This window comes from Neophocaena asiaeorientalis, unplaced genomic scaffold (assembly GCF_003031525.2).
Source record: "Neophocaena asiaeorientalis asiaeorientalis breed wild unplaced genomic scaffold, Neophocaena_asiaeorientalis_V1.1 scaffold7, whole genome shotgun sequence".
Taxonomy (NCBI): Eukaryota; Metazoa; Chordata; class Mammalia; order Artiodactyla; family Phocoenidae; genus Neophocaena; species Neophocaena asiaeorientalis.
Genome location: NW_020185337.1, coordinates 3,938,177 through 3,965,058, shown reverse-complemented (window position 1 = coordinate 3,965,058; position 26,882 = coordinate 3,938,177). Strand labels below are relative to the sequence as shown.

Genomic DNA, 26,882 nt, shown 5'->3' with positions numbered 1-26,882 from the left:
GTGACGTCAAGGGGCGCGCGGTGGCAGCACCTCCCCGCGCGCTAGTTAAAAAGAAGAAGAAAAGAGGGAACGAAACATGAGAGGCTGTGTGAGAAGCTGCAGCCGCCGGCAGAGGAGACCTCAGCATCATCTAGAGCCCAGCGCTGGCCCTGCCTCCGCCTGCCCCGCCGCCGCCGCCGCCGCCGTTTCTGTTCCTGCTACTACTGTCTCACCTAAACAACTCCCGTTACACGGACAAGTGAACCTCGGTGGCCGTCTTCTCCTCCTCTTCTACCTCCTCCTCTTCCAACTCCTTCCCCTCTTCCCACTCCTCAGCCGCAGAAGAAAGCCCCCCACCCAACTGACACTGGCACCACCGCAAACGGTGTCAACCGCACTTTATCTTGGTCCTCGGGCTCCCCTGAGGCATTGGGCCCATCGCCTCGTCTTTTATTTTTTGCAAAGTTGCATCGCTCTACATCTTCTCGCCCCCGCCACCTCTCTCTGCCTCTCGAGTGTCCTGCCGCCCCGCAGCCTCCTCCTGGAGCTGCGCCCTAGTGCCCCTGCTGGGCAGTGGCCTTCCCCCCCCTTCATCCCGCGCCCAGCCCCTGCCGCGCGGGGCAGGCGATGCTGAAGATGCTCTCTTTTAAGCTGCTGCTGTTAGCCGTGGCTCTGGGCTTCTTTGAAGGAGATGCTAAGTTTGGGGAAAGAAGCGAAGGGAGCGGAGCGAGGAGGAGAAGGTGCCTGAATGGGAACCCTCCGAAGCGCCTGAAAAGGAGAGAAAGGCGGATGATGTCCCAGCTGGAGCTGCTGAGTGGGGGAGAGATGCTGTGCGGTGGCTTCTACCCTCGGCTGTCCTGCTGCCTGCGGAGTGACAGCCCCGGGCTGGGGCGCCTGGATAGCAAGGTAGGCACGCACCCGCCTCGCAGCTGCGAGATTGGCATACTGGCTGGGTGGGGTGCCTTGTGGCTCCGGCAGTGCTGGTGACTGGAAGAGGGGCGAAACTTCTCTGGGGAGTTCTTTTCGATAACTTTTCTAAAGCGCTAGCGTGATTCGTTTGTGTGTTCCTCTGGGGTGTGCAGATACCTCTCCCGCCCCCAAGAGTCTCCGGTCGGGATGCTGTGCAAAACTGCCTGTCTCAGAAAAGAGAAGCTTCTGTGGTACCCGCATTCTGGGCTGGGTAAATATTTTATAAGAATCGCGATTAACAGTGTGTTTTGGATCGAATCGGGCATTGGTTGCGGTAAAACTGTAAATGAAGGTGGCTGTGGTTTCTGGTTTATTTTTCTAGGGTAAAAAGATTTGTGCAGTTTCTCCACGTGCTCGGTTAGAGAGGATTGAATCGTAAAGGATGTTGAAGCACGGTTGGTTTATGATCCCCAGCCCCGTCAGAGGGGGGGGGTGTCTTGCATTACAATAGTTAAACAGCGAAAAGGAGCTCCTGGTATTCCAGTTTAGAACCCAAAAATTGGCGAAAGATTTTGCTGGGGCATGTTTATCACGTAAAACCGAGGCGATTCTCCTGTCACGTTTTGTAACATTATAAATTCGGGTTTTCAGTAGTAGTTAGTTGTGTAGGAAGATCTTCTCCAGAAACTTGTTTTAGGGGTAATGGCATTTATATTTTCCCGATGTTAATAAGTTTAAACAAATATGAAAATAGTGTTGGTTGGGTGTAAAGACATGCTTACATTTGAGTTTGCAACATTTTTCTTGCCCTGGGTTGCAGTAATGTGTGTTCTTTACTGCATTCCAAGGAAAGACTCCGGGGACCAGTCATTAACAATCCCTGCGCGTGAAATAAACAATCAGGTGTCTTTGCCCCCCACCCTTCCCCCATTTTAGGTTTAATTAAGAATTCCTCTGTTACAACACTGCAGTTGTCAAGGTCTGAGAGACTCTTGGAAAACTTCTGCTTCAGTCTTGCTGGCCCAGGCATTAAAAAAAAAAAAAAAAAAAAAAACCAGGCTGAATCTAATTTTTATGCTCAGTTCACGGTAGATTTCACTCTATTCTCATGTAAACAGCTCCTACGAATCAACATATGTGTCTGGGTGGTATCTCTCACTTTGTTTTGTAACAAAAAGCCATATTGCATCATTTAATTTGCTCAAGTCATGCAAATAGGAAAAAATCAATAGGACAAAAAGGGGTCGACTTATCCTCTTCCCCACTAAACTGCTGCCCACACACAGAGTCCTGTTGCTTATGGCAAAAGAATAACAACAACACCATTGTGTTTGTTAGTTGGTTCACTAATGGGTGAAACTAGAGAACATCATTCTCTTTCAGTCCCCAGCTCTGTCCAAATGTTCATGCCTTTTGAGGGAGCATTTGTCCAACTCCCTCTATTCCCAGCTGAGTGAGAACTGTCTTGCTGCAGGTTTTCAGCTGTAACTCTCTCTTTATTCTTACCACATGCAGCAGTAGTCTGAGATTCAGGGAACAGATATTCCCGCATCTTGTTCCAAACAATGTCATTAAGCTCCTGTGTTGTAATTGAATTAAAGTACAAAATCGCTACATTCACATCAGCTCCAGGATTTTTACCAGGAGCCGGACAGAACCAGGAAATTGAGAGAAAGGATTCGAAATATTTGGCATTAAGCCTCCCCGTGTGCAGTATACGCTATGAGTGTACCAATGATCCGCAGACCCCTGCAATACTGAACTCTTCCAGGTACAGGAGGAGTGAAAACTTTTTCTTAACTAAATGTAGTGGGGAGCTGGGTGGGGGGGCGCTGAGACTGAGGGGAGTTATAACCCTTAAGAGAAATTATATAAATTTTTTTTTAAAAAATCATTCTTTAGGAATCATTCTGCCACGTTAGCTATCCACATTCCTTTCTGTTTTATGTGCTTCCAATCTCCAACAAACCCCTACTCATTTGGAAAATGTGTCTGAATTAAATTTGGTACACTAGACTTTGCTGGTTCCATTACGAGTGGTTTATAAACCAACAATACTCAAATTGTTCCAATCAGGGATTTGATATAGTTACGCATATGCATTCTTGACCCATGTTAGTTCTCAAGTTTTAATAGTTTTTAAAACATGTTATTTTATAATAAACTTCAGTGTTTCCCTTTTTTCCCCCTAAGCCTTCCTGGCTTATAATATATGTTAGGGTCTTATTTCATAATGTGTGTGCAGGAGAGATGATGGCTATTTGAAAGGGCCCTTTTTTTGTTCACGAAAAAAGCAAATTTCCCCAGAAAGGTTTCTGCAACTTTTCAAGAAACTACAGGAGTAGCTTTTTCCTAAGTGAAGAAACTTCACAGACAAATAGATAGTAGCAAACTGGGTAGAATGTTGATCATGCTTAGCTGTGCGATTAAGTCCAGTTTCCAGGCTAACCCATTTTCTTTAATATGTAATGAACTATTGAATGTGATTGAGTTCAATTCTTTAGCCATGGTATTATTCTTCTAAGTTATTCTATATTTTCATTTCTTTGTATATTTTAATAGTTTTTTGTACTGTAACGAGATGGTTAACTACTGTTACAAATAAGTACTGCCAATATCTAGCAAGTTATATTGTCTTAGCAATATTTTTGCAGCTCCTAAATACAAGATGCTAAAAGGATCTAATTCCCATTAGCCAAATTGAATCTGCAACCAACTGAAATACCCCCATTTCTAAAACTTAACTTGTAGCCACAGAGGCATAGAAGCTCTCTCTACCTTGGGTGGTTTCACAGCCAAAGCTGTCAAGGAATGGGTGAAAAGTAATTGTTTTCAAGTGTGCCCTTTTACAATCATTTGTTTGCTCTGGCTCTTTCAGGGACAAAGGCTATTGTTGAACACATCCAACTAAACAAATAACTCATCCTGGGGTCCCTTTAACAGCTGCCTTAGTACAATGATCTATTTACATATTAGCCTAAAATTGAAACTGAACTCTTTAATGACATAATCCAGCACTACAGTCCAGAGACGCATGTGTTCTACCCAACAGCTGAACAACCTTGTAGGCATATGAGTTTTAGAAATAACTTTTTGTGTACCAAGTGATCTTAAGGCGTCATCTTAATATACTGTCCTGTATTTTCTCCTTTTGTCCCCTCATCGAACCCATGTGGGTGCCTTTTTATCCTCTCTCTTTAGTTACTTGATAAATAAAGAGAAATACAGAAGGTCTCTATTACCCATTTTACTGTTTGTTGATAAACTGTAGTTGTAGGCCACGCTTCACTGTGTGTTCCAGGATTTATCTTACCTTCCTTGTATGGGTTTTACTTTCATGTGGCTGAAGATTAGAGGATGACCTGCCAGATGTTATAAATTAGTCAGCAACAGCCACAATCATTACTAGGCACACTGTAATAATGATTTGAAGTTTTACATGATTTCCAAAGTATATTTAGTTTAAACCACTATAATTTGATGGTTTCGTATATGGCTTTTAAAAATTGAAACAGGATATTAGCTTAAATTTCTTCTTAAGATTGATGACATTGTCAGACATAAAGTTAAGGACCTGTATAGACACAGACACTTGGGCAAAAAAGAAGAAAAAAATACCCTACCCACAGCAGCACTCATCTGTCTAAAACAGCGCTGCAGCTTGGGCTGAGTCAGTTTAATTGACTTCAGTAAGACTATTGGTTCATTGAAACCAAAGCCAGAATGATGGCTCTATCTATCTTCAAATAGGTATTTACACTGCAGACCTCACACAGAGCAAAATGTTACCATCCTGCTGGGTTGGAACAGCATGAAACTTTACAAAGAATAATATTATACTTGATTTCAGATAATTTATTGAATCCTATTTCTGCACTTTTGATGAGAGATCTTGTGGCCAGGACACATTCCAAAAATTGTAAAAGACAAAATTCTTGAGGCCCTAAAATCAAGCTCTTCCTGGATAGCAGCTGGGAGAGTATATGGGGATCATTTTGTTTCAGCTATAAAAAAATCGAAGCATGCATGTTCTCCATAAAACCAAAGGTAATTACATTCCAGTTTTTCCGCCAGCAAAAGCGGTGGCTTCAGCATCCTGCAGTTGTTTTGTTCTTAGTGGACTGCCGTATGATAAACAAACAGAACAAAGTTGAACAGTATTAATATTGAATAGATCTGGTGAGGTCTGCCAGAGTATGGACAACAAAAGACATTTAAAACATTCTTGGAATGCAAATTCTAAGTGTCTGGTGTATGTTTCCCCTTAGAAAACTTTAACCATTTAAGCTATTGTCATTTAAATAAATTGGTAAAAATCAAAAGGCAAACATAATTGTGATTAATAATAACTTTTCTGAATATTGTAGATAGTTACGACTCATCATATTTATACACATATTTTTTTTTTCCAAAACAGGGTAGCTTCTATTGGACATTTAAAATTTCAGCATGCCTTGTATTCAACAATTTTTTTTAGTTGCTTTGCTCTTTCAGGTCCAAATTTTGTGATCACTTAGAATATCTTTATCCTAAAAAAATAGAAGCCATGTGATTCACTCAATTTACTCAAAATAGAATCTCAACTTAAGAATGAAATATTTGCTTTAAGCAGTGATCTATAGAGCTTAAAATGTTAATTTCAGTTCATAGTTCTAAAGAAATAATTAAGTATAAACATAGTTATATAAACCGGGAAAACATAAAATTCAGTCCCATGATGGTGTTTTTTAATATGAAAAATCAATGCTTAATTTAGACAGCACTGCATTTCACATCTCAAATATTGTGCTGATATTCTATATTTATATTTAGTAGAGGACGTCCTGAAGTCAGTTTTTTAAAGTTAGTGCTAGACACTGAAACCGATTTTATCTGCAAAGTACTAATCTCAATGAATCAATAACTCTCAAATTAGTCTTATTGATATAAAAGACATAATAATGCTGTATAAACAAAGATAAAAGTATGCCCTTTTTCACTGAAACTCACTAAATACAATACAAAATCACTTTTATTAAACTCTTGTGTTTTTCGTGCATATAACATACCTGAGGAACTAGTTAGAACATTTTTCCTGGCTAAAATACAATGAATAATAAAAATTGGTCTTAAACCTGTTTGACGCAGCTTCAGGTATTACTTTTACAGAACATGAAATGGCGATATTTCCACCCCCCCCTTTAGAAAACTTTCCCTATGCAATCTGTGTATTGAAAATTAATTAAAATGAGAACAATGTAATTCAAGTAATATCTTTGAGAATGTCGTTAGGAATTTCAGGAGTGAAATAGATTTTTACCCAAGACACAAATAAGCCATGTCTTAAAAGTTGCTTTACATACAGTGGGATAAAGGTATTTGGAGTTTTAAAGTTAAATTATCAGTCAGTGTATACTTTGAGGCAGAGTAAGAAAAAGGGTTAAAGAATCTATATATAATTGTCATTTAATTTTTCACACCTGAAGGACAGATAAACAGACTTGGATTTGCAAGAGTAAGAAGCATGTCTGTGCATCCCTACCCTTTGCCCTCCCATCCCAACCCAAGAGACTGCACTTGTGTCCTTATAAAGGCATACTGTATTGTGACTTGGTGATTCTTTGCAGACAACAGCTAAATGACACTTTTCTCTTTCCATGATGACCGAAAAACATAACTAAACCTAACTTCACGGAACTGAAAAGAAGTTTGTTTCTGATTTATGGCTTTCAGATGTTTTCTGTTACCAACAATACAGAATGCGGGAAGTTACTGGAGGAAATCAAATGTGCACTTTGCTCTCCACATTCTCAGAGCCTGTTCTACTCACCTGAGACAGAATCCTTGGAAAGAGACCTGGCACTTCCCCTGCTCTGCAAAGACTATTGCAAAGAATTCTTTTATACTTGCCGAGGCCATGTTCCAGGTAAAAAAAAAGATACATTAAATCAACTACTGCGGAATAGCTTCCCAAGATACCTGTTCCTAAATGCTTGCTTAGGAGAGTGTAAAATGTATCTGCCTTTCACAGTATCTATTTTTACCTCATAATTAACTGTTCCAAACTTGGAACCTTTTATTGCTGCTCAAATTGCTGCTGTCATTTCAGCCTACAAACAATGCATTGTTTTGTTGAAGTGTTTAACATTTCTTGTTAAATGGATAATACAGTTGGTAATCTTTACACAGCTGGATTATCAGCACAAATCTCTTGTTGGTGTCTTTAGTCATCAGCGTTGATATCAAGACAGCTTCCCCTTCTACACAGCTGATACATAAGTGCAGATTATACACTGACTTTTAAGGTATTTCCTTAAATAAAATATAATTCAAAAGGCCCCAAAAAGTAACACCTTACAAATCATTTTCATATATAATGACTAATTTGCTCCTCATAAACCCTGTGAGGTAGATAGGAAAGGTCTGGTCATTTCCATTTGACAGATGAGGAAAACTGAGCCTCAGGAGAAGTTAAATGCTGTAACCAAAGTTGTACTATGAGAAAGTGATAGGCTAAAAGAAGTTCAAGTTCTTATGCTTATAATGTCCCGGATATACCTGGTCACTGTCGCCTTTTGGACCCTAATAAACATATAAGCTCTTGGGCATTGATTACTTTTACCATCAGAAGCTTGTAAACCTTGGTGGTTGTTGCTTTAGGTTGGAAGAATCAACACAGAGGTAGAAACGAATTTAACGAGTCCAATTCTGTTTAGTTAGGCAGTGTCACCCACAAACAAATCTACTGAAACTAACAGTTTATAAAACTCAATGGCACTGAAGGACAAGGCGAGCTTTAAGAACTGTAGGATGCACTTGGAGAATTTTTTTTAACTGCTATGGACATTTTACTTTTTTCTCTGACCCAGAAAAGTGTAGATTTTGGTATTTTTTATAGAGCTCTCCTAATAGCCTAAGAAAACATTTTGACTAGGGTTGCTTGCTTCCTTTGGTGTACCGTAACAAGTATCTAAACCCATTCAATGTGAAAATATTATTATTGTTTTTTTTAACTACAGCCATGTTTCTAAGGCTTTCCTTAAACCAGCTGTTTCTTTCTCTTTATCACGTTCCCCAAAGCAAAGTAGAATAGGTCACGGTTGCCTAGATGGCCTGCCGAGAAGTGATAACAGATTAGGTCCCATAAAGTTCTGCTGCACATTACCAGTCTGCAAGGTTTGCCTTTACCACTATAACTTGAAAATGGTATTGACAGTGGGCATTTTTATCTACCCTTATCTACTTGCGATAAATACCACTAGGCTGGATTTAGAGACTCATCTGTGGGGTGCTTCCTATATTTGAAGGTATTTTAGCTTCCAGAACAAACAACAAAAAGCAATATCCACTGAAAGAGAGAGCACAGCAAACAACTCAGGAGCCAGAGCTGCAAGCACCTCACTCCCCAGATCAACATATGTGGTGACGAATGACAGATTAATTTTCCTACAAAGTTTGTATATATGTAAAACTGCTGAAGTGCATCAAGATGTCAAGTGCTTTTGGTGGCCACCCAGGCTGCCTTGAAAGATAACCAGATGAAAGCTCCACTCCAGTGGTGGGTGGAGCAGCAAGGCTACTTTTCAGGGCCAGGCCAGCAGGCTTTAGCAGCGAGCAGAGGGGGCTTCCTCTGCATCCATCAAATGCTAATAATTGCTCTAAATACTTGTCCCAAAAGTGAGCTGTAATAACACACTCTTTGTGTTACTTAGGTTGATCAATTTGTTAGCCAGACTGATCCTTGGCACGTAGGTTACCATTTCCTAAAGTATGATGAATCAGATGATAATCTGGTCCCCAGCAGAGAAGGCTCTTTAGAATTCTAGAACACTCGTTTTTCAGAAATTGCTCAAAATTTGTAATAATTTCACCTTCTTAAGTCTATTTAATGACATGGATTGCTTTTCTCCGAAGTTTGAAATTGTGAAAAACAGCTACTTTGTGATTCTTCTTTTTTTTTTTTTTTTTACTCTCCCCATTGTTAGCCTCATCTTTCTGCAAATCAAAAACATGAAGAGGAAGGGACCTTAAAGGTTGTAGTTTGCTAAGAGAAGGGAACTGCTGAAAGGGGTTGAAAGAGTGAAAATAATTCTAGACGCATCTTCATTTCTTCCCCCACTGCCCAATACGTAAAGAATTAAACACGTAAACGGTCTATCCCTTTGCTTCACCCTCTTGGCTTTAAGAAAGTGCCACTCACTTTGGGATACACGTATACCTGAAAGACAGCTACTCTCTAGAAACTTTAATTCAGAAACATTCATGGTCTGCTTATTCCCACAAAAATGAAAAAAGGAAGTTAAAAATCACTACAGTGAGGATAGACTAGAGTTTTATGAATCATAATATTCTCCTGTTGTGACTTTACTTAGGGAGATAAACTCTTAACACTTCTAAAAAAATACCCAAATTTCATTAAAAAAAAAACCACAGGAACTGTTTTCTCAATACCATGGGTCTCGTCTTTTGCCTGAATTATGATGAACAGAGGAGATGCTTTACTGTTCACTAAATGATGGCCTAATAAATACTCTCTGTGGAAAGGATAGGAAAGGACATCTCTGGGCCTTGCTTCTCCCTTTATACTTGTTATCATAGTGATTTTTATCACTCTTGGACCATCATATCTCAGCTGTAGGTTATGGTAGTGTGAAATATCTGTCTGTACACAGTTAGTTCAATTGGTTTAATCCCATTGCTAAAGAGGCCAAGGTCAAGAATTTGATTCCACTGAGTTTCTCGAGTCCACAGCCACTCCTGACCCAGTCAGATATCTTACACGTGTGTCTCATTAGTTCCCAAGAGAGCAAACCAGAGCAGATATATGAATACACCAAAGTCTACTCCCTCTGCTAGAAAATGCTCTCTAGTGCAAGCCTTACAGATGGTAGGGTTTTTTCATTTTTTCTTTATCATGATGAACAGCATATATAATGAGGAAGAAATAACTTTTCTGTAGCATACATGCTCAGAGCTTAGAAAACTGCACAGAGAATATTTATTGACATGTCAGTATTTTATAGGGTGCTTTGTGGTATAGTAGGACTGGGTTAATGATCCAGGAGAAGAGTTACAGTTCCAAAACATTTGATAAATTATCAGGAGTTATAAAAAAATTACAGCTGCTGGAATCATCAGTGTACTTCCGTTGTTAGTGGACTTCATCATATTATGGTGATCCAGCACCTTCAGTAAAATGCTCTTCAGTGTTTCCTTCCAAACAGAAGGGTACCATTCGGTAAATTATATCCTCCTTGACAGTAAACATTAGCCCTATGTCCTGAAACCAGATCTCTTTTAGTTCTTCACAGGAAAATATATCTTACTCATCCCTGCTTATAAAATCGGGTCATTTAAGGTAAAGTACTAACAAAAGTATTAGATGCTTCAATTCAAAGTAACATAATTGTCAGAAAAATGCCCGGATTTTTATGTAAAAGTCTTCTGAGTTGGCCCCCTTCTTCCCACTTAGATTGTTCAGTTTGTCTCAATACTGTCAAAAGCTCGGAATAATTCATTGTTAACATTCTGGTTTTGTTTTGTTTAATTTGCTAAGAGAGCATAGTATCTCTGGAGCGACAGAGTTTATGAATCTGTCCTCATTCATCTTCAGATGTTCCATTTGAAAATGATTTCTCTTTTCCTCGTGTTTGTCCCCAGCTAATAATTTCTTATAAAATAGAATTAGCCACTGGCATTGTTCATTAATTTCCCCTTAAGATGGTATTGGTTTGCAGACTGTAATGCTGGAAAACAGATATGTTTTTAAAAAGCAAACTCAAAATTTCCTCTGAATTGCACTTTGGAATTTTTCTGTGACCCCTGCAGGCAAATAATCACATTAAAACAAAAGGTCTCCTTCACACATTCAGTTATAAATAGATCCATAGTATGACAGTCTTCCCGCATGCATCAGATTGACATGGAGAACTCCCTGCCTGAAGGTAAATATATATTGATATATAGAGAGAGATATATAGAGATATATATCTACATATCTATATATATTTATATATAAAACACCTAGCCCCCCAAAACTTCTAGCCCCAAACTGTGAAAAGTCTGATTTAGCAACTCAGTTTTCCTTCTCTTCTTTTTACCTCAAACAGAATTATTTCACACTACCGGGCAGTTTTCATCTGATGCTTAGCCATTAAAGAATGGAGGAGAAAAGTTATCTTTTGCAAACAGTGAATTGCTGAAGATGAGTAAAAGCAGTTGCAGCCCTCATTCCTCTCCCCAATTTCTAATCCCTGGATTTTTTCAAAGAAAGATAACCTCCTCCCCAGCTGACAGCCTCCTTGCCTCCTCCCCAGCTGACAGCCTCCTTGCCTCCTCCCCAGCTGACAGCCTCCTTGCCTCCTTATTCTGCCCACCTCCCCCGCAACACACACACACACACTCCCAAGGACATCTGCTTTTTTACTTGCCAGTTTCCCAAAGGCAAGATGTTTCCCAGTAGTTGAGTCAGATATTGGCCTTGAAGAGTCTGTCTCAGAAATTTAGGGGTGATCCATTTCACCCAAAAGTTAGGTCAAAATGTATATTATGTTTTAACCATTTGGGACCCGCAGATTCCAAGATTAGCTTTAGGTTTGAGGGGACCTAGGTCAAGCTCACAGAAACTCAACTTTTTAGGGTCTTTCATGTTCCATTGATGCGCCTCACTTGGTTGTCCCCAAATCCTTGTTCTTGCAAATCCTTGCAAACTTGCATCCATTATACAACTTCTAAACCTCACCTGGGTTACCAGGTGCCTTTGTTACAAAACTGATTGGGAGTACAATAATCTAATTTGTTAGATAAAAATCAAGACCTTGAGCATAATTAAAGGTATGAAACCAGAAGCAGGAATTTGGGACATCATATAACGTCAACTCTGATAGCAACATCATATTTTAATAGCAAAATCATCAGAATATGGAAGTGAATCTGATTAATTAATATGCCCTCCCCCCAATAAAAACCTACCTTATTAATTCAAATTTTAAAAGAAATGTCAAAATTGTTTTTGTAATAGGATCTTCTTTCTTATTCAACTTTTTATTTGATAAAAATTCTTACTATGTAAGAAATGAAAAAAAGGTCTTTCACATCCTTTTAAGTCTACTCTGCAGTTTTGTTTTGGCTTGTTTTAATATTTTTTTCATTGAGGGGTAGTATGTCAGCTATTCTGCCTGAGAATATTGAAAGGATATCTTAAAGAAAATTTTTGTATTATAAAATAATCATTGTCTCCAGTAAGTGAGCAAGAAAAAAGGCACCAACACATTTGAATATAGAGCCTCTGTTACTGGCATCAATTCATTGCTTGATCATTGCAGGGAGTCAGTCATTTACTGTAGCATATAATGAATGACCTTGGGATAGTAACTAGATTTATTATTTAATCATATATGAGGGACAATACAATAAGAATTGTAAAATGACCCAAACTGCCTCCCGATGGTCTATCTCTTTCCTGATCGCAATTTGTTCTTCTTAGGAATAGTACTGTCGGAAAAAAAGTGCTGAATAGTAATCACATGAGCTTGAAAGTACAACATATAGTAACCAGGGAGGCTTGAAAATAGAGTCAATGCAATAACAAGATTAATGCTGTGTTCGTATCAATTCTGTTTCATAGGAGCCTTTTAAGACATCCAACACAGTATCATTTCACTTTTACTGCAATTTTAAAATTTTGGTTAAAAAAGAAATGGAAATCCCAAGCCAAAAAATATGTTCTTCTTACCTTTTGTTTTTTGTCTATATATTTCCCTAGAATATTCATATAGTTCCTAAAAAATCCTTTACCTATATTTGGTCTTTCAAATGCTCTGTTTTTACCATGACACTAAATATTTCTAAGGTGTCCTTTTACATTTTCAAAGGTTTCCTTCAAACTACTGCTGATGAGTTTTGCTTTTACTATGCAAGAAAAGATGGTGGCTTGTGCTTTCCAGATTTTCCAAGAAAACAAATCAGAGGACCAGCATCTAACTACTTGGACCAGATGGAAGAATACGACAAAGTGGAAGAGATCAGCAGGTTCATAAAGATAAATGTTCTTTAATCTTAAAAAAAAGAAAAGAAAAAACCCGACAAGTCTTGTGGTTTTAACAATGAGTCAACTGGCTATGCTCATGTCCAGCAGCTATATCCTCCAGATGCTTTTTGTTTTCTTTTTGGTAGTTTGCTTCTCTAAAATCATATTCGCTTAAATGCTTTTAATGCTAAGACTACTAATCTTCTGTTATGAGCTTGGCTTCTCTCTGATTCATGGGAATTTTATGAGTATAGTTTTAAACTTGAATTTTATGATAGTTGTTAGCTTATGGCACTGTGGAAACATTCAGCACAATTATTAGTAGCAAATCAGAGTTTTATAAATAGATCTTAGAACTTTCTCTCTGAGTGCCTTTCTGTAAGGTTTAATTATTGTGAGTAAAGTCAGTTTTAATTAGTCACTGAAAGATGAGATAGTGAGCTTGTGAAATTTTAAAATACATATGTGTTTTGATTCTCTCCTTTACTTCCTAATAGAAGGCTTTTTTGTGTTGTTTTTTTTTTCTTTTCATTGAAAAGAATTTAAAAGAATCAGAGTGTGACCTTGGGTTAGCAGCCCTTCGTGATTATCAAAACCGTTGATTCCTAGAGGAAATATATTTTGAAAAGGATGCTAAGTGCATCCCTTACCTCCTTCATCTCAAGAAAAGCTTACTGGTTTTCTTTAATTTGTTTAGAAAGCACAAACACAACTGCTTCTGTATTCAGGAGGTTGTGAGTGGGCTGCGCCAGCCCGTCAGCGCCCTGCATAGTGGGGATGGCTCACACCGTCTCTTCATTCTGGAAAAAGAAGGTTACGTGAAGATACTTACCCCTGAAGGAGAAATTTTCAAGGAGCCTTATTTGGACATTCACAAACTTGTTCAAAGTGGAATAAAGGTTGGCTTTTTAAATTTTATTTATCTTTGCTCTGGCTATGTTAATTTTATTTTAGTGTTCTCCTCACTAAAGGTATTTCTTTGTAATAAAAGAAATAACATAGGAGAAAATAAGGAGACAACATAAGGGAACAATAATTATGGCAACTAAATCGGGACAATGACATTAAATTTTTAATGTTATTTGGTGACTATTAAGCAGTGCAATCAGATTGATATTTTTGACATGGTTTCCCTATGTAATTTACATACTTAAAATAATTATTGGTTTTATAAAGTATTTGTTTAAATATTGTTTGACAGGCATTAGAATTGTATATCAGCATTTGCTAGCAGAAACAAAGAGGTCTTTGGGTTACTTTGGCAATTGCAAATCATTCTTTTACCTCATCTGTGTCATAAAAAATGCTACTTATACTGTAATTTCCTTGTACAATATTTTTACAGGTAAGTCAGATATTTTTATCTATAATTAGCCACCTTTATAATATATAAGCCCATCTATTGCCTTCTTTCCCACTTCTCCAATTTGAATTCTCATGTTAAAGTAATCTAGTAGGTATATAAATAAAATTATTGTCAAGTTTATTTCACAAGAGAGTAACACAGTACAGTATTAGCAGTGCTAAGCTATAAGGCAAATTGTGGCATTCTAAATTAAGACATTTAACAGCTCATGACCGTTTTAGAATGAAACGAATTAAGTATGATTGGGGAAGAACTGGTTATCTTTTTCTAAACTGGAAAAAAAAATCAAAGGAGGATTTATACTCTGCTACTCATATCGAAATAAGCTCCTCTTTGCTTTGTTCAGCTCTATTCAAAGGTAAGAACATCAAAACCAGTAGAAACAAATCAGAAAAAAATATAAATATATTCGACATCTATCTATTCAATATCTACCACATGAAATAATTAGGGTGACTCAGTTAGAGCACAGAGAATACCTATTGTTGGGACCACCCAGCCTCAAGGCCATGTTGTGACAGCATCACCAAGACATACTGCATAAGAGAAGTATTTTATGGTACTTGTGGTCCTTTAAGGAAAAGGACTTTGGCACCAAGACACAGATCATTTGGAAAAGCTGTTTAAATCAGTAGTTTCAACTTTCTCCCAATAAAATTTTTCATTACAATTCACAGCAAATATTCCAAAGTCTCTTAAAACAAAGCATTAGTGCTTTGCACATCAGAGTTCAATAAATACATTCTGAAATGTGTTCTGATAACTCATTGCAAGTGGTACCTCATGAGGAAGGAATAAAGATGCAGCAGCAAGTGCATTACTCACTACAAGTGTTTTACTTACCTTGAAAGTTAAACATGCTCTCTATAAAATAAAAAATGGGGGAAAGTGAAGTATTTTAAAAATCACCTGTAATCCCATCAGTTAAAGAATATCACTATTAACATTATGATATACTTTCTTCCAGTTTTTATATTAAAATTAAATGAATTTTTCCTGACTACAAAAGTAACACAGGTCCATATTAATAAATGTGGAAACAGAAGAACATGTTTTCTGATAGCTTTTTTCCTAAGAAGTGTTAAAATAAAATTGAAATCAAACCATATATACATCTTTTTAGCCTTCTTTTTTCACCTAACAGTATGTCATGGATATGTTACCAGATTTGGAAACTTTTCTCAAAAACTTAGTTTTTTTGAGTGTTCCATTTCCTTATTATGAGATATTTAGGAAGACCCCCACTATTTTCCTTTTATCATTGTAAATAATGTTATCTATCATTCTTGTATATATTATTTAACCTGATCATGGATGATTTCTTTGAAATTCACTGATAAAAAGAGCATTACTGAGTTGAAGGACATATGCCACAATACACATTGCCAATTTGCTCTAAAATTTAATATATCTTTGGGTATTTGAGAGAATAATACATAGTTTTCAAATACTATTTTACTTAAAATGTTGGTATTAAAAATCTGTGTATGATAAAATGTAGGTGAAAGAAATGGGCTCAGAATACTTGAAAATTTTGTTGTAAGAAGGAAAAAAACTGATGTTCTTGTTTCTACTTCAGTTTAACTGCCTAAAGAATGCCCTGCTTCTAACTAGAGTTACGTCAGACGCCCTCTTCATTTACACCCATTCATTGGGATACGAATGAAAGTGTATCTTCTCTGACTTTGAGACATCTCATCATGCAGAGAAATTATACAAACTGGGGTATGACAGTGCCATGATTCTGCAGGCCTCTAGGAATTCTGCAGAACCCTTTTTGGCCTTCCTTTCCTAGGAGAGCTGCAGGGCTCCTGGGGCTTAAAATAAACTTCGAAATCCATTCTTCTCCATATGTATTGATAGAATACATATTTCTACATTAAAGACATATTTCAAAGTGCATATTTTGGATTCCCTTAGTATTTGGCACTAGTGATATCAATAAGATAGGAATCTATCACATGGATATTTGAGTGTATACTGATAAGGGAGTAACAAGACCGCATCCTTGTCGCTTCGAGTAGCTTATACAACAACTGGCCTTTATCTCAGTCTCCAAGGAACTCCTGTCACAAGTCACAGATTGGAAGTGTTAGAAGTGGCTACTGTTGGTTGGATGGGGCGGATGCCAACACATTCATGAGTTGATTAGGATTATGCCATTGCTTTTTGTGGTATGCCCCTCAGAGACTTCTGAAGTGAAAACATTATCACAGTTACTTCACAGTCATTTTTCAGGCTTCTTGATATGTGAATAGTTAGTTGTTCATGTTAGTGTACAGTTAGTGTATTCTGTGTTCGTCAATGATCATTTTGCATTAATAATGCAAATAGGAATTTTCATAAATTATTATGCATATCACTTCTCTAGTCTTTTCGTTTTAAAAATCCTAAGAGAGGGAATAAAGCTGTTTTAACAGACCAAAGTATTGACTGCAATTTTCAAATCACAGAATTAATAACGTATATGAAACACAACCTTGGTATGTTTGAAATAAATACAGGACAAACCACAGTGATGATCTCCCCATGATATTAAGTAACCATCAGTATGAGTATATTAAATCAGACATAAAGAGGAACTCTTGATTATAAGAGTTTCTAAAAGCTAGTGCTGGCTTTAGGGAATTTGGAATTCCTTTTCTGCTAATTGTCAATTAAGAATTGACAGGGATATCTGTCACCTGGTTAAGGACTGGCCTTTTTGTGGCAAAAAGCTAGACTTGGTTGATCTCCTTCAATCTCTACCAGCCCTGATTCTGATACCACCAGCAAAGAGCCAGTCATTTGGGGAACTTGGAAAACTCCTCCCTAAATGGGTCCTGACTGAAGCTAAAAATATGGCATCTGGTTTTTATCTAACACCCTGATTGTAAGAGATTTCAGTACCCTGTGAGTGTAACTAAGTTTCACCGAGCAAAAGTTAGGTGCAAAAGTGCAAAGCACCCGCTAAAGAATTGACTTCTTTCTGCTAAAGGAAATAAATTACGGAGTTGGATTAATGGAGTAAACTCTGTGCCATATGAATTTAAACTGCCATTTAGGAAGAGGTGATTCCGTTCACAACAGCTCAAATCCTAGAAGACCGAGCTTTGTGAAATTGCCAAGAGTAAGTCAAAAATAGGTTTTAAAACTAGATAGTGGTTTGCTAGATCTTTGGTGCTAGTGCACTGTACAAGCTGACCACTCATACTGATGCTATGAAGAATGGCTCAAGTGTCCAACTGGTGAGCAAACTTTAAAATCTTCATTTTGTGTGTCTAGTGTCGGGGGGAGGGCTTATACCTTGTTTGTTGTTGATATTGTTTTTCCCAAAGAGGGAAATTCCAGGATCCTGGTGATTTGAAATCTTTAAATTGAGCTTATATCTGAATTACTAGTCAGAACTTCTGGAAGTACTAGAACCAGCCTCATCTACTTGAAGTCCTTGAGGATGATAGACCAGTGGTTTCCAAAAATGGCTGCAGAGTAGAACCGCCTGGGAGCTTTAGAAAATTCTGCTGCCCAAATTAAATCAGAATATCTAGAGTTAGGACTCAGGCATTGGTACATTTTTAAAGCGTTTACAGGTAATTTCAGAAGCACTGGTCTAGACTGAGCCAGACCCCTGGATCAGTTGAATAAGGAATGAGACACATTTTCTCTGCCTATCCATGGCCAAGTCATATTCCTGAAATGACCACTGAGAGCAAATGGTTGGACACCAGTTGTCATTGTCCTGTACCTTCTGTCATTTACCTGACCTACACATATTACTTGTCCACTCTGAATGAGGAGATGAGTAGTTAACTCTGTCAGCATTGTAAGATTCTTGATAGAAAGTTTCGGAAGATGACACTTAAAAATCTCAACATTTGGGCTTCCCTGGTGGTGCAGTGGTTGAGAGTCCGCCTGCCGATGCAGGGGACGCGGGTTCGTGCCCCGGTCGGGGAAGATCCCACATGCCGCGGAGCGGCTGGGCCCATGAGCCATGGCCGCTGAGCCTGCGCGTCCGGAGCCTGTGCTCCGCAACAGGAGAGGCCACAGCAGTGAGAGGCCCGCGTACCGCAAAAAAAAAAAATCTCAACAATTCATTCTAATTGGACAATTGCTTTACCTATTACGTTTTCCTATTTTTGTTCCTTTTGGGAATTTGGTATTCAGCTAGTTGGCAAAATTGTTCTCATTCCTGTTCCTAAACTATGTAGTTTGCTATTATATCTGAAAACGCTTGTTACGCCAGAAGTTACCCTAGTCTAATCTTACCAAACTTCCCCTGACCACCAAGGATCTGAAAGTCAGCCTTAGCTTTGCATGTGTGTGGCAGTTAAGACAAGCCTGCGCCTGTCACCTACAGGGTGGACCCCCAGGGAAGCCGACACACACCGTTCTCTGCACCCCAGTTCTCAGGGGACCCAGTTCTCAGTCAGAGGACCGAGAGGCTCGCACCCGCAGCAGACAGAGCTAAGACTTGTCGATCATTGGAACAAGTGTGCCTGGGCTCCTGTCCCTCTCTATCTACTTGGGTCCTCATTTCAAAAGATGCTTTTCGAAGCAGTCCTTTTACCGCGGGAGGAGAGGACGTAAGGCTGAAAGCTGCTGATTGTCCGGGTGGCTGAGCCCATTGACGCTGGGGCTCTTGAGAGACAGTGGCCCAGGTGCCAGGAGCCACAAGAGCATGTGGAGGAGGACGCAGTGTGTGCCAGGGCAGGACCCGGCCCTGATTTCACATGCTTGTAAATCACATGCATACTTAATGAGCAGCGAAAGTTTAGTGAAATCCATTGCTCATCATCCCATTGGGATTGATGTCCTACTTTTCTGAAGTTTGTCAGAGACCCTTCCTTTTACATTTTCCTCTGTCTTTAACTGGTGATCTTATGGCAGCCCATGCAATGTTAGCGTATTTTTTTTCAAGTGAAATGAGTCAGAACATAAATGAGAAGCAACTTACTTTTCAAAACTGTTGTTGGAAACATAGCACGCATGTGTGCACACACGTACACATGTATGTGGCAGTGACTGGGTCCCATATCAAATGCTTCCTCAGGAAAATTGTTAGAACTCTGCTTTAAAGCATGCTTCAGGTTGAAAAGAAAGTGTGTGTTCGGTTGAAAGAAAACAGCAATATATTTAATATATTTGATAAATATTACAATAGAAGAGTCACCATTCTGGAATTTTTTGTATATGTGACATTTTTAAAGTTTGTGACATATCAAACTACTGCATTAGAATTTATTAAATCTCATCTGAAAGACAATTGCTGTAGTGGTAGAAATAACCATTAGATAAATTCATTCTAAAAGTGGTAGAAAGTTAATTGAAGAGTCTTTCCTCAGATAAAAACTTTTAAATGCCTTCTTTTGGGGGTAGTTTAAAATTCTGGTTCCAAACCATTAAAATATAGATCCGCAAGTAAAATTTTTTACTGTGTTTTATATATATATATATATATATATATATATATATATATCAAGGTAGTAATGATGTGGCATTAAACCCAACTTTATTTTATTGGGTGTTGCTGACCCTACATCAGAATGCCCTGTACTCTGAGATAAATGTTGTTTTCAATTTTTACATAAGTCTAATCTCATTTTAAATCTAATACAAAAGTCCACAGAGAAATAATTTTTTTGCCCCTTGGTCATGTGAAATAATCTCAGTGTGATTTCGTTTGGTTAAGTTAATTTCATTTCTGGTGCTCTTACTTTTTTACTTTGGCATTTGCAATTCTACTGATAAAGGGTTTTGATAAATGTCAATGGACATAGATATGGTGTATGCCAGTATAAACTGGTTTAATCTATAAAGTGCTCTCCAGCATGCATCATGTTTTTTTTTACTGAAGTCGAAACTGCAGTATGCAGGGTCCCTCCAGTTGAGTAAAGAAAGACCTGCTTTCTCCTACATTTTAGGTCCTGTAACTCACAGCTGAGGTGAGGAAAGCTTTTACATGAATGTCTTTATATTTATCTAAGACTTGAAGGGCAAAGGAAATAGAGCCTATAAATCTCAGAAGTCCTATGGTAATCATTTAAAACAAGTAAAAAACCAAGAAATCTGCACCCTAGAGAAAGTCACTGCCATCTTTCAAAAGCATCTGTCTGGACGTGGCAGCCACCACCTCTCTGTATCTGACTAGAAAGAGAACAGAGAAGGGCTGCTGGTGATATCATTTGGCATGACTTTCCAGTGGCTCTATTATCTAATGAAAAGGAAATCACAGGTGTCCCAAAACTGCCTCTAAGTAGTAGAAGGTAGCACAGTACTCCCTTTTAGAGACAGTCAATAGCTTTTCTTTCCCAGTACTAAAGATAGTCTTCAAGCCAGCCATGTTGTTAGCAAGAATACGGTAAGTCCCCTACGTACGAACGAGTCCTGTTCCGAGAGCACGTTCATTAAGTCCAATTTGTTCTTAAGTCCAACAGAGTTAGCCTAGGTACCCAACTAACACAATCGGCTCTATATACTGTACTGTAATTGGTTTATAATACTTTTCACACAAACAACACGTAAAAAAACAAACACAAAAAATAAAGAAAACATTTTTAATTTACAATACAATACCTTGAAAAGGACAGCAGTACAATACCACAGCTGGCATCCAGGGGCTGGCATGGAGTGAACAGGCAAGAAGAGTTTCTGACTGGAGGAGGGAGGGGAGGTGGCAGAGGGTAGAGCTGAAGTATCGTCAGCAATAGGAGACGGAGGGCAAGCTGCAATGTCACTCACACCTGACGTAGATGGAACGCATGTTTGCATCTTTCAAAATTTGCAACTTGAAGGTTCATATGTAGGGGACTTGCTGTACTCTAGTCTTCTCTCTTACTAATCATAACCACCATTCTTTGAAGCACTTACTTTGCTAAGCCATTACATAGAGTACCTCTGTAATCCTTCTGGTAACCCTGTGAGGCAGGTGTGCATATCCCCTTTCACAGATGAAGAGACTGAGACCCAGAAGTTAAGGAAACTGCCCGAGAGAACACCACAGAGCCAGTAGCAGAGCCAGATTTGCAAGGCAGTTGTCGGACGCCGTGCTGTCAGCCACGGTGCTGTGCTGCACTGTGCTTTTGATCAGCCACTGCACAGGAGAAAAGATTGGGTAGCACGTTTAAGAAGCAGAGATGGGTGACGGTTGGTGTAGACATGCTCAGGGCTGCTCGTCCTGGCTCGCAGGACAGTGGGGAGGCTGAGGGCCTAGATCTAATGTCAAGCGTACAGACTTGGGTGCTAGTCACTGCATTCATACCACGTGCTGGTTGTTTGACTCTGGACAAGTTATTTAACCTCTAGGCTTGGTTTCTTCATCTGTAGTGTAGAGGTGACAAAAGGTTGCACCTACGACTTTACGTGTACAATCTCACATGAATCCGAAATACCTTGTAAGCATTAGCTGTTATCATCATCTATTACACTAACATGAAAGGAAGAGGAAGGAAAGGAAAAGGTGCCCAGCCCTCAGAATGACTTACAAGCTCCCGTGGCCACAGTTAACTATACTCTGTAGTACTTAACAGTCCTCCCTCGTATGAGATTGGATGACAATTTATGGAAATTCCATGATAGTGTTAGTGTTTGCACCAGAATTATATGGCAGTCTTATGGGAGCAAAGTTATACTGATGTATGTCTGTGGGTTTACTTCCATTCAAAAAGATAAACCTAGAATATATTTTTTATCAAAATGTATAACTGGAGGAAGAGAACGTCTTCATTTTTAGATCATCACCTCTTGGCATTAGGCATAGGGCATTGCCACCTACCTCATTATGCAAAACGCCCCAGGTCTGGAGTTTCTGAGAACACGTGCCTGACGATGATGAAGCACAAAGCAGCTGACCCATGAGTACAGCAGCAAAAGCTTCCTCAGCATTTCCTTGCTTTCAGAGTAGTTTTTCTCAACCTGGATATTATAGTAATGTAGGTCTTTTTGTGTATTTATTTTGGAACATGGTTTGTGTCACTCTGCCATAGAGTTAATAAATTGTAGGATTTGCAAAGGAAATATACTGAGACTGAAAACTAAGAAAGCACATATTTTTGCCCACCAGCAACAATAGCTCAAAGCACAGATTTAGAATCTCAGGATCTGGGAGGGGAGCAATTGGGCAAAGTTGCTCTGAAATTAACATGTAATGTCATGATACAAAGAGTGTATTACTCAACAAAATATTTTTGTAAAAGAAGCGGATGAGGTCAGGGAAGAGAGAAGTTTAAAGGAAGGTTTCAGAATTAAACAACATAACAGACATCAGTTCATTTATCATGAAATGTGCTAGAGGTCAGGTGCGAGAATATTTAAATGAAATGATCTCAGCTACCTCCCTCTCAGACCCCAGGCCGCAGTAGACCCTTTTCCTATCACATCAACTCAGTAGTTTACAGAAAGCTTCCTAAATCTGTAAGCATGTTTGCTCCTTGATTTGTCTTCTTACCTAAGACCAATTTTGGGAGTTTGCTTATGTAGCATTTGCCTTTTAACAGACTTCTTTCATCTTTACATTTATATACTAAATATATAGAGAGATTTATGTATATAATACTTATGTAAAATAAACATGTACGTAAATATGTTATCAATTACTATAATACATTTAAATTTATTTGTTGGTAGTATTTGCCAATTGACGTTTTGTTTTGTTTTGTTTTTAAAGTCTGAAAGTCTGCAATTATGTTGAACTATCATAATATCAAAGTGGCCAGAACTGAGGACATTTTGAAAAACTGGGTCACTGTCTAGAAATTAAAATCATCTTTGGAAATGCTATTTATTGAGACCATTCTGTAATGCGTTATAATGAGAAAAGTTCGAGAACATCTTTTTCTAAATCATGTCATTTTCTGTCCCAGCTTGTCTTTGTGATACTAGGTGACAATGCATACGGCCACAGTGGCTTTCGGGAATTACCATCCAAAAGGAGTAAAATTTGACTCTTTTTCCTAGTGAATTTTCATTTTACTCTATCTGGGCATGTTGTATACAACTAACTTTAAATTCATCCATTTACTCATTTTAAAATGTTGTGCAGATCCACAAGCCTAAATTTCAAATCACAGAAAATCTGTAAAAAATAATTATTTGTTTAAGACAAAAAATATGAGCTAATTATTCTATCATACATATATGTAGTAGCACAAAAACAGAAAAAAAACCATCAATAAATTTGATCTAGACTAATACCATGATTGCTTGCGGTTGACATTATATTTAATCTGCTTGTAAAACTGAACCCAATAAGCTGAAACTAATATGAAAATAAAGCATGATGACAAAGGATCTTAAAGGTTTATATATTGTCACAAAATTCTTGAGAAAAGAATATTCCTTCCAAATATTCAAATATTGAATATTCTGGCTTTCTCTTTAAGAGTAACTAAATTCTGTACTTTTAAAAAAAAATTCTAAGAAGCTGTTTCCAAACCAACCTCTTACCCTAAAGCACCTTTGATCCAAATGGATCACACAGTTAAATAAAATGACATCTGTCCTCAGGCTATTTCTAGATAGGGAAAGCACATCTGTTCTAAGAACTCTTAGCCAACAGTTTGAAACTGTTCAGAAGAATTCCTTAAAAAAAGAAAATACTATGTACAGAGAGCAAAGGGAAAATGCTTGAGGTTGGAAAAAATTAGGACAGCACTAACCCTTAAGAGGATAAAAAGATAACCCAATTTAATTCCCATTAAATTCTTAGCCTTTCTATGAAAGATTTGGTGATGAGATTCCCACAGTGCAAACATCTTTGTGGATGGATGTGAACACACCTGTTCAGGAAAAGGGAAACAAAACTTGAACTGACTCCCTTCCCACACAGGTCACCAAACATCTGTCATAAGTTATCAATTACTAGCCTAGACTGGACTCAAGCCTGTGACCTGAGGTTGAAAAAGCCACATAGCTCATTCTGTCTCTTACCTAGTCTGTGGTTTTACCCTGTACCACTGGTAAAGCTTCTGTTTAAATCTCCAGGGGTTTGGAAGACCAGGTTGACCCCGTGACATTAATAATGTATTTACGCCCAGGGTTTCCACGCACACCACCCTGGGGCTGATCTTAGTTAGGATTGTGTGACTTGCAGTAATGTAGGCAGCTCCAAAAAGATTTACCCAATAGTTGGCATAGTTCTTTAATTGCATAAATTCCTTAATTGCAACCTAAAGACAATGTCTTCTTGTCCAAGGAAGGTTGTGTGTGTGTGTGTGCGTGCGTGTGTGTGTGTGTGTGTGTATTTTAAGATTTTGACTTTGATTAAATGTCAATACATATAAAACTTCTGCATAAAAGCAGAGAAACGAAACAAAGAAAGAAAACCAAAAAAGGCTTATGGGCATGACTAACTAGGTGAGCTTCTTCCCTTGTAATTATTAAAACTTTGGGCGACAGCATCAAATTGTCAATGCTTTTGATCCCTCCGGTGTCTTTCCTGTAATATCCCACCTCAGTTGGGTACGTGTGAGAACTAATCTCTGAGTGGCTACGGCGCTCATCCACGGAGTTTGCCAGTGGTTGTGTGATTTGGAGCAATCTGCTTAACCTTCTGTGATTCTCTATGTCCTCATCTTCGAAATCAGAGGACTAGGCTAAATGATACCTTAGGTGTTTTCTAGCTCCAAAATTCTGTGAAATAGGAAGCAGTGTAAGTCTCCAACATTTTCCAAGAAAATCACGGTAAAGAGAAGTGGTCAGTGTGGCTCGGGCATTGGCAACTCCACCATTGCCCAGGCTCAGAGAGCATGGAGCTCACTTTGCTTTATTCTGATTTTTTTCCTTTGCACTGATATAGAAACACAGGCAGTGTCCCTCAGTACAGAGCCCACTGGGCACCCTACCACACTGACAGATAGGTGCACTCACCTTTCCGGAAGGTCACCATCACTCCAGTTAATTTTTGAAAGCTGCATAACTCAGCATGAAGTGAGACTTCAGGTTTCAGTTAATGGAAGCATGATGTCTTTAATGTGTAGGAATAACAGGGTGGTAAGTTTTCAAACCTGGGTTCAAAGGTAAAGATACACCATGACCTTGAAGTGAGCAGTACTTGGTGTGCTGGGGAGGACACACTATGGAGCTGAGTGACAGAAGAGGAGAGTCCTCATAGGAGATAAGATTGCAGAGCACCTGTGTGGTGCTGGCGGGGTGGAAGGTGTGCATCAGATAATGCAGGGTCTCACATGCTCTCCTAAGGTCTTTGGCTTTTCCTGTGAGTGAAAGGGGGAATCACTGGAGGGTTTTGAACAGAAGACTGACATGGTCTGACTTAAGCCTTTTGTTTATTTATATATATATTTATTTATTTTATTTATTTATTTTTGGCTGCGTTGGGTCTTTGTTGCTGTGCGCGGGCTTTCTCTAGCTGCAATGAGCAGTGGCCATTCTTTGTTGCGGTGCGTGGGCCTCTCATTGGTGGTGCAGTGGTTAAGAATCCGCCTGCCAATGCAGGGGACACGGGTTCAAGCCCTGGTCCAGGAAAATCCCACATTGCCGCGGAGCAGCTAAGCCCGTGCGCCACAGCTACTGAGCCTGCGCTCTGGAGCCCGCGAGCCACAACTACTGAGCCTGTGGGCCACAACTACTGAAGCCCGCGCGCCTAGAGCCCATGCTCCGCAACAAGAGAAGCTGCCGCAATGACTTAAGCCTTTTTAAACAAGATCAATAACAGCGGTGTAGAGATAGCCGGAGAGGCAGGGCAGGAGCGGAAGGAGGGACACAGGGAAGAATATCGACTCCTGGTACTAGTTCTGCTCTGAAAGTGCATTGTGCCAACGGGCAAGTCATTGACCACTTGAGCCTCAATTTTTCTCTGTAAAGGAGCGAATCAGTAATAGTTGAGCTTCCTTTCATTTCCAACTTTCAGTGCATCAACACTTGGAGAAATATTTAGAAATTTACCCTATTAAAGGTAAGCATTTTTACACATGGTGTTTACCGAATGTATACATTCTTTCCCATAGTTTTAAAGTGCAGATTTTAAAACTCAGTACCTTAACAACATAGGACATTTAATTGGTTCCGGTGAAAGGTTGTGAATTACAGGAAAATATCAGTTATGGTATTTAATATAAAGAAGAAGGCTCACTCTATACCAGTCGTAAATGTTAATTCATGAAAATGGTAACCACAACTAAAGACTATCTGTGTACTCACACACACGTTCCTCCTTGGGAAATGTACATTCACATAGAGGAAGGGGGTCAGGTGATTACTTTTTTAAAGGGTAATTATAATTAGATTTAGTATATAAGAAGCCAAAATCCAGGTATCCTTAAGTCAGAGAATATTAAAATAATGATGGAATACAAAACTATGGCCTTCTAATAAGGAGGATACACAAATATTACTGTAGGGAATTTCTAACTATTTAAATTATAAAATAATGACCTAAAAAATAAAAATAAAATAAATAAAATAAAATAATGACTTGACTTCTAAAATATCCATAATTCACTCTCCAAAGTAGAATGTTCCCAGATATAGTCAGTGAGTTTCTTTTTTGTTTATGCCAGTGGAACCTTATTTAACTAATCAGTCTTTCGTGCTGTAAATTAAGATGGCAAAAAACAAAAAAAACTGGCTCCTTTTCTACCTGCCTGTGAATCTACAAAAGTTAATTTGGCTGTGCACAGAGTAACTAGA

General features: G+C 38.6%; 1 protein-coding gene across 1 annotated transcript in view; it reads left to right on the top strand.

The window, feature by feature from the left end:
• The first annotated feature begins 76 nt into the window (after window positions 1-76).
• The window catches only part of HHIP (hedgehog interacting protein), an 89,684-nt gene continuing 62,878 nt past the window's right edge, over window positions 77-26,882 (top strand). Inside the window, exons 1-4 of the mRNA XM_024736154.1 lie at window positions 77-885; window positions 6,601-6,793; window positions 12,741-12,897; window positions 13,593-13,794. Coding sequence (XP_024591922.1) covers window positions 607-885; window positions 6,601-6,793; window positions 12,741-12,897; window positions 13,593-13,794 — 831 coding nt within the window. The 5' untranslated portion in view covers window positions 77-606. The remainder of the gene's footprint in view (window positions 886-6,600; window positions 6,794-12,740; window positions 12,898-13,592; window positions 13,795-26,882) is intronic.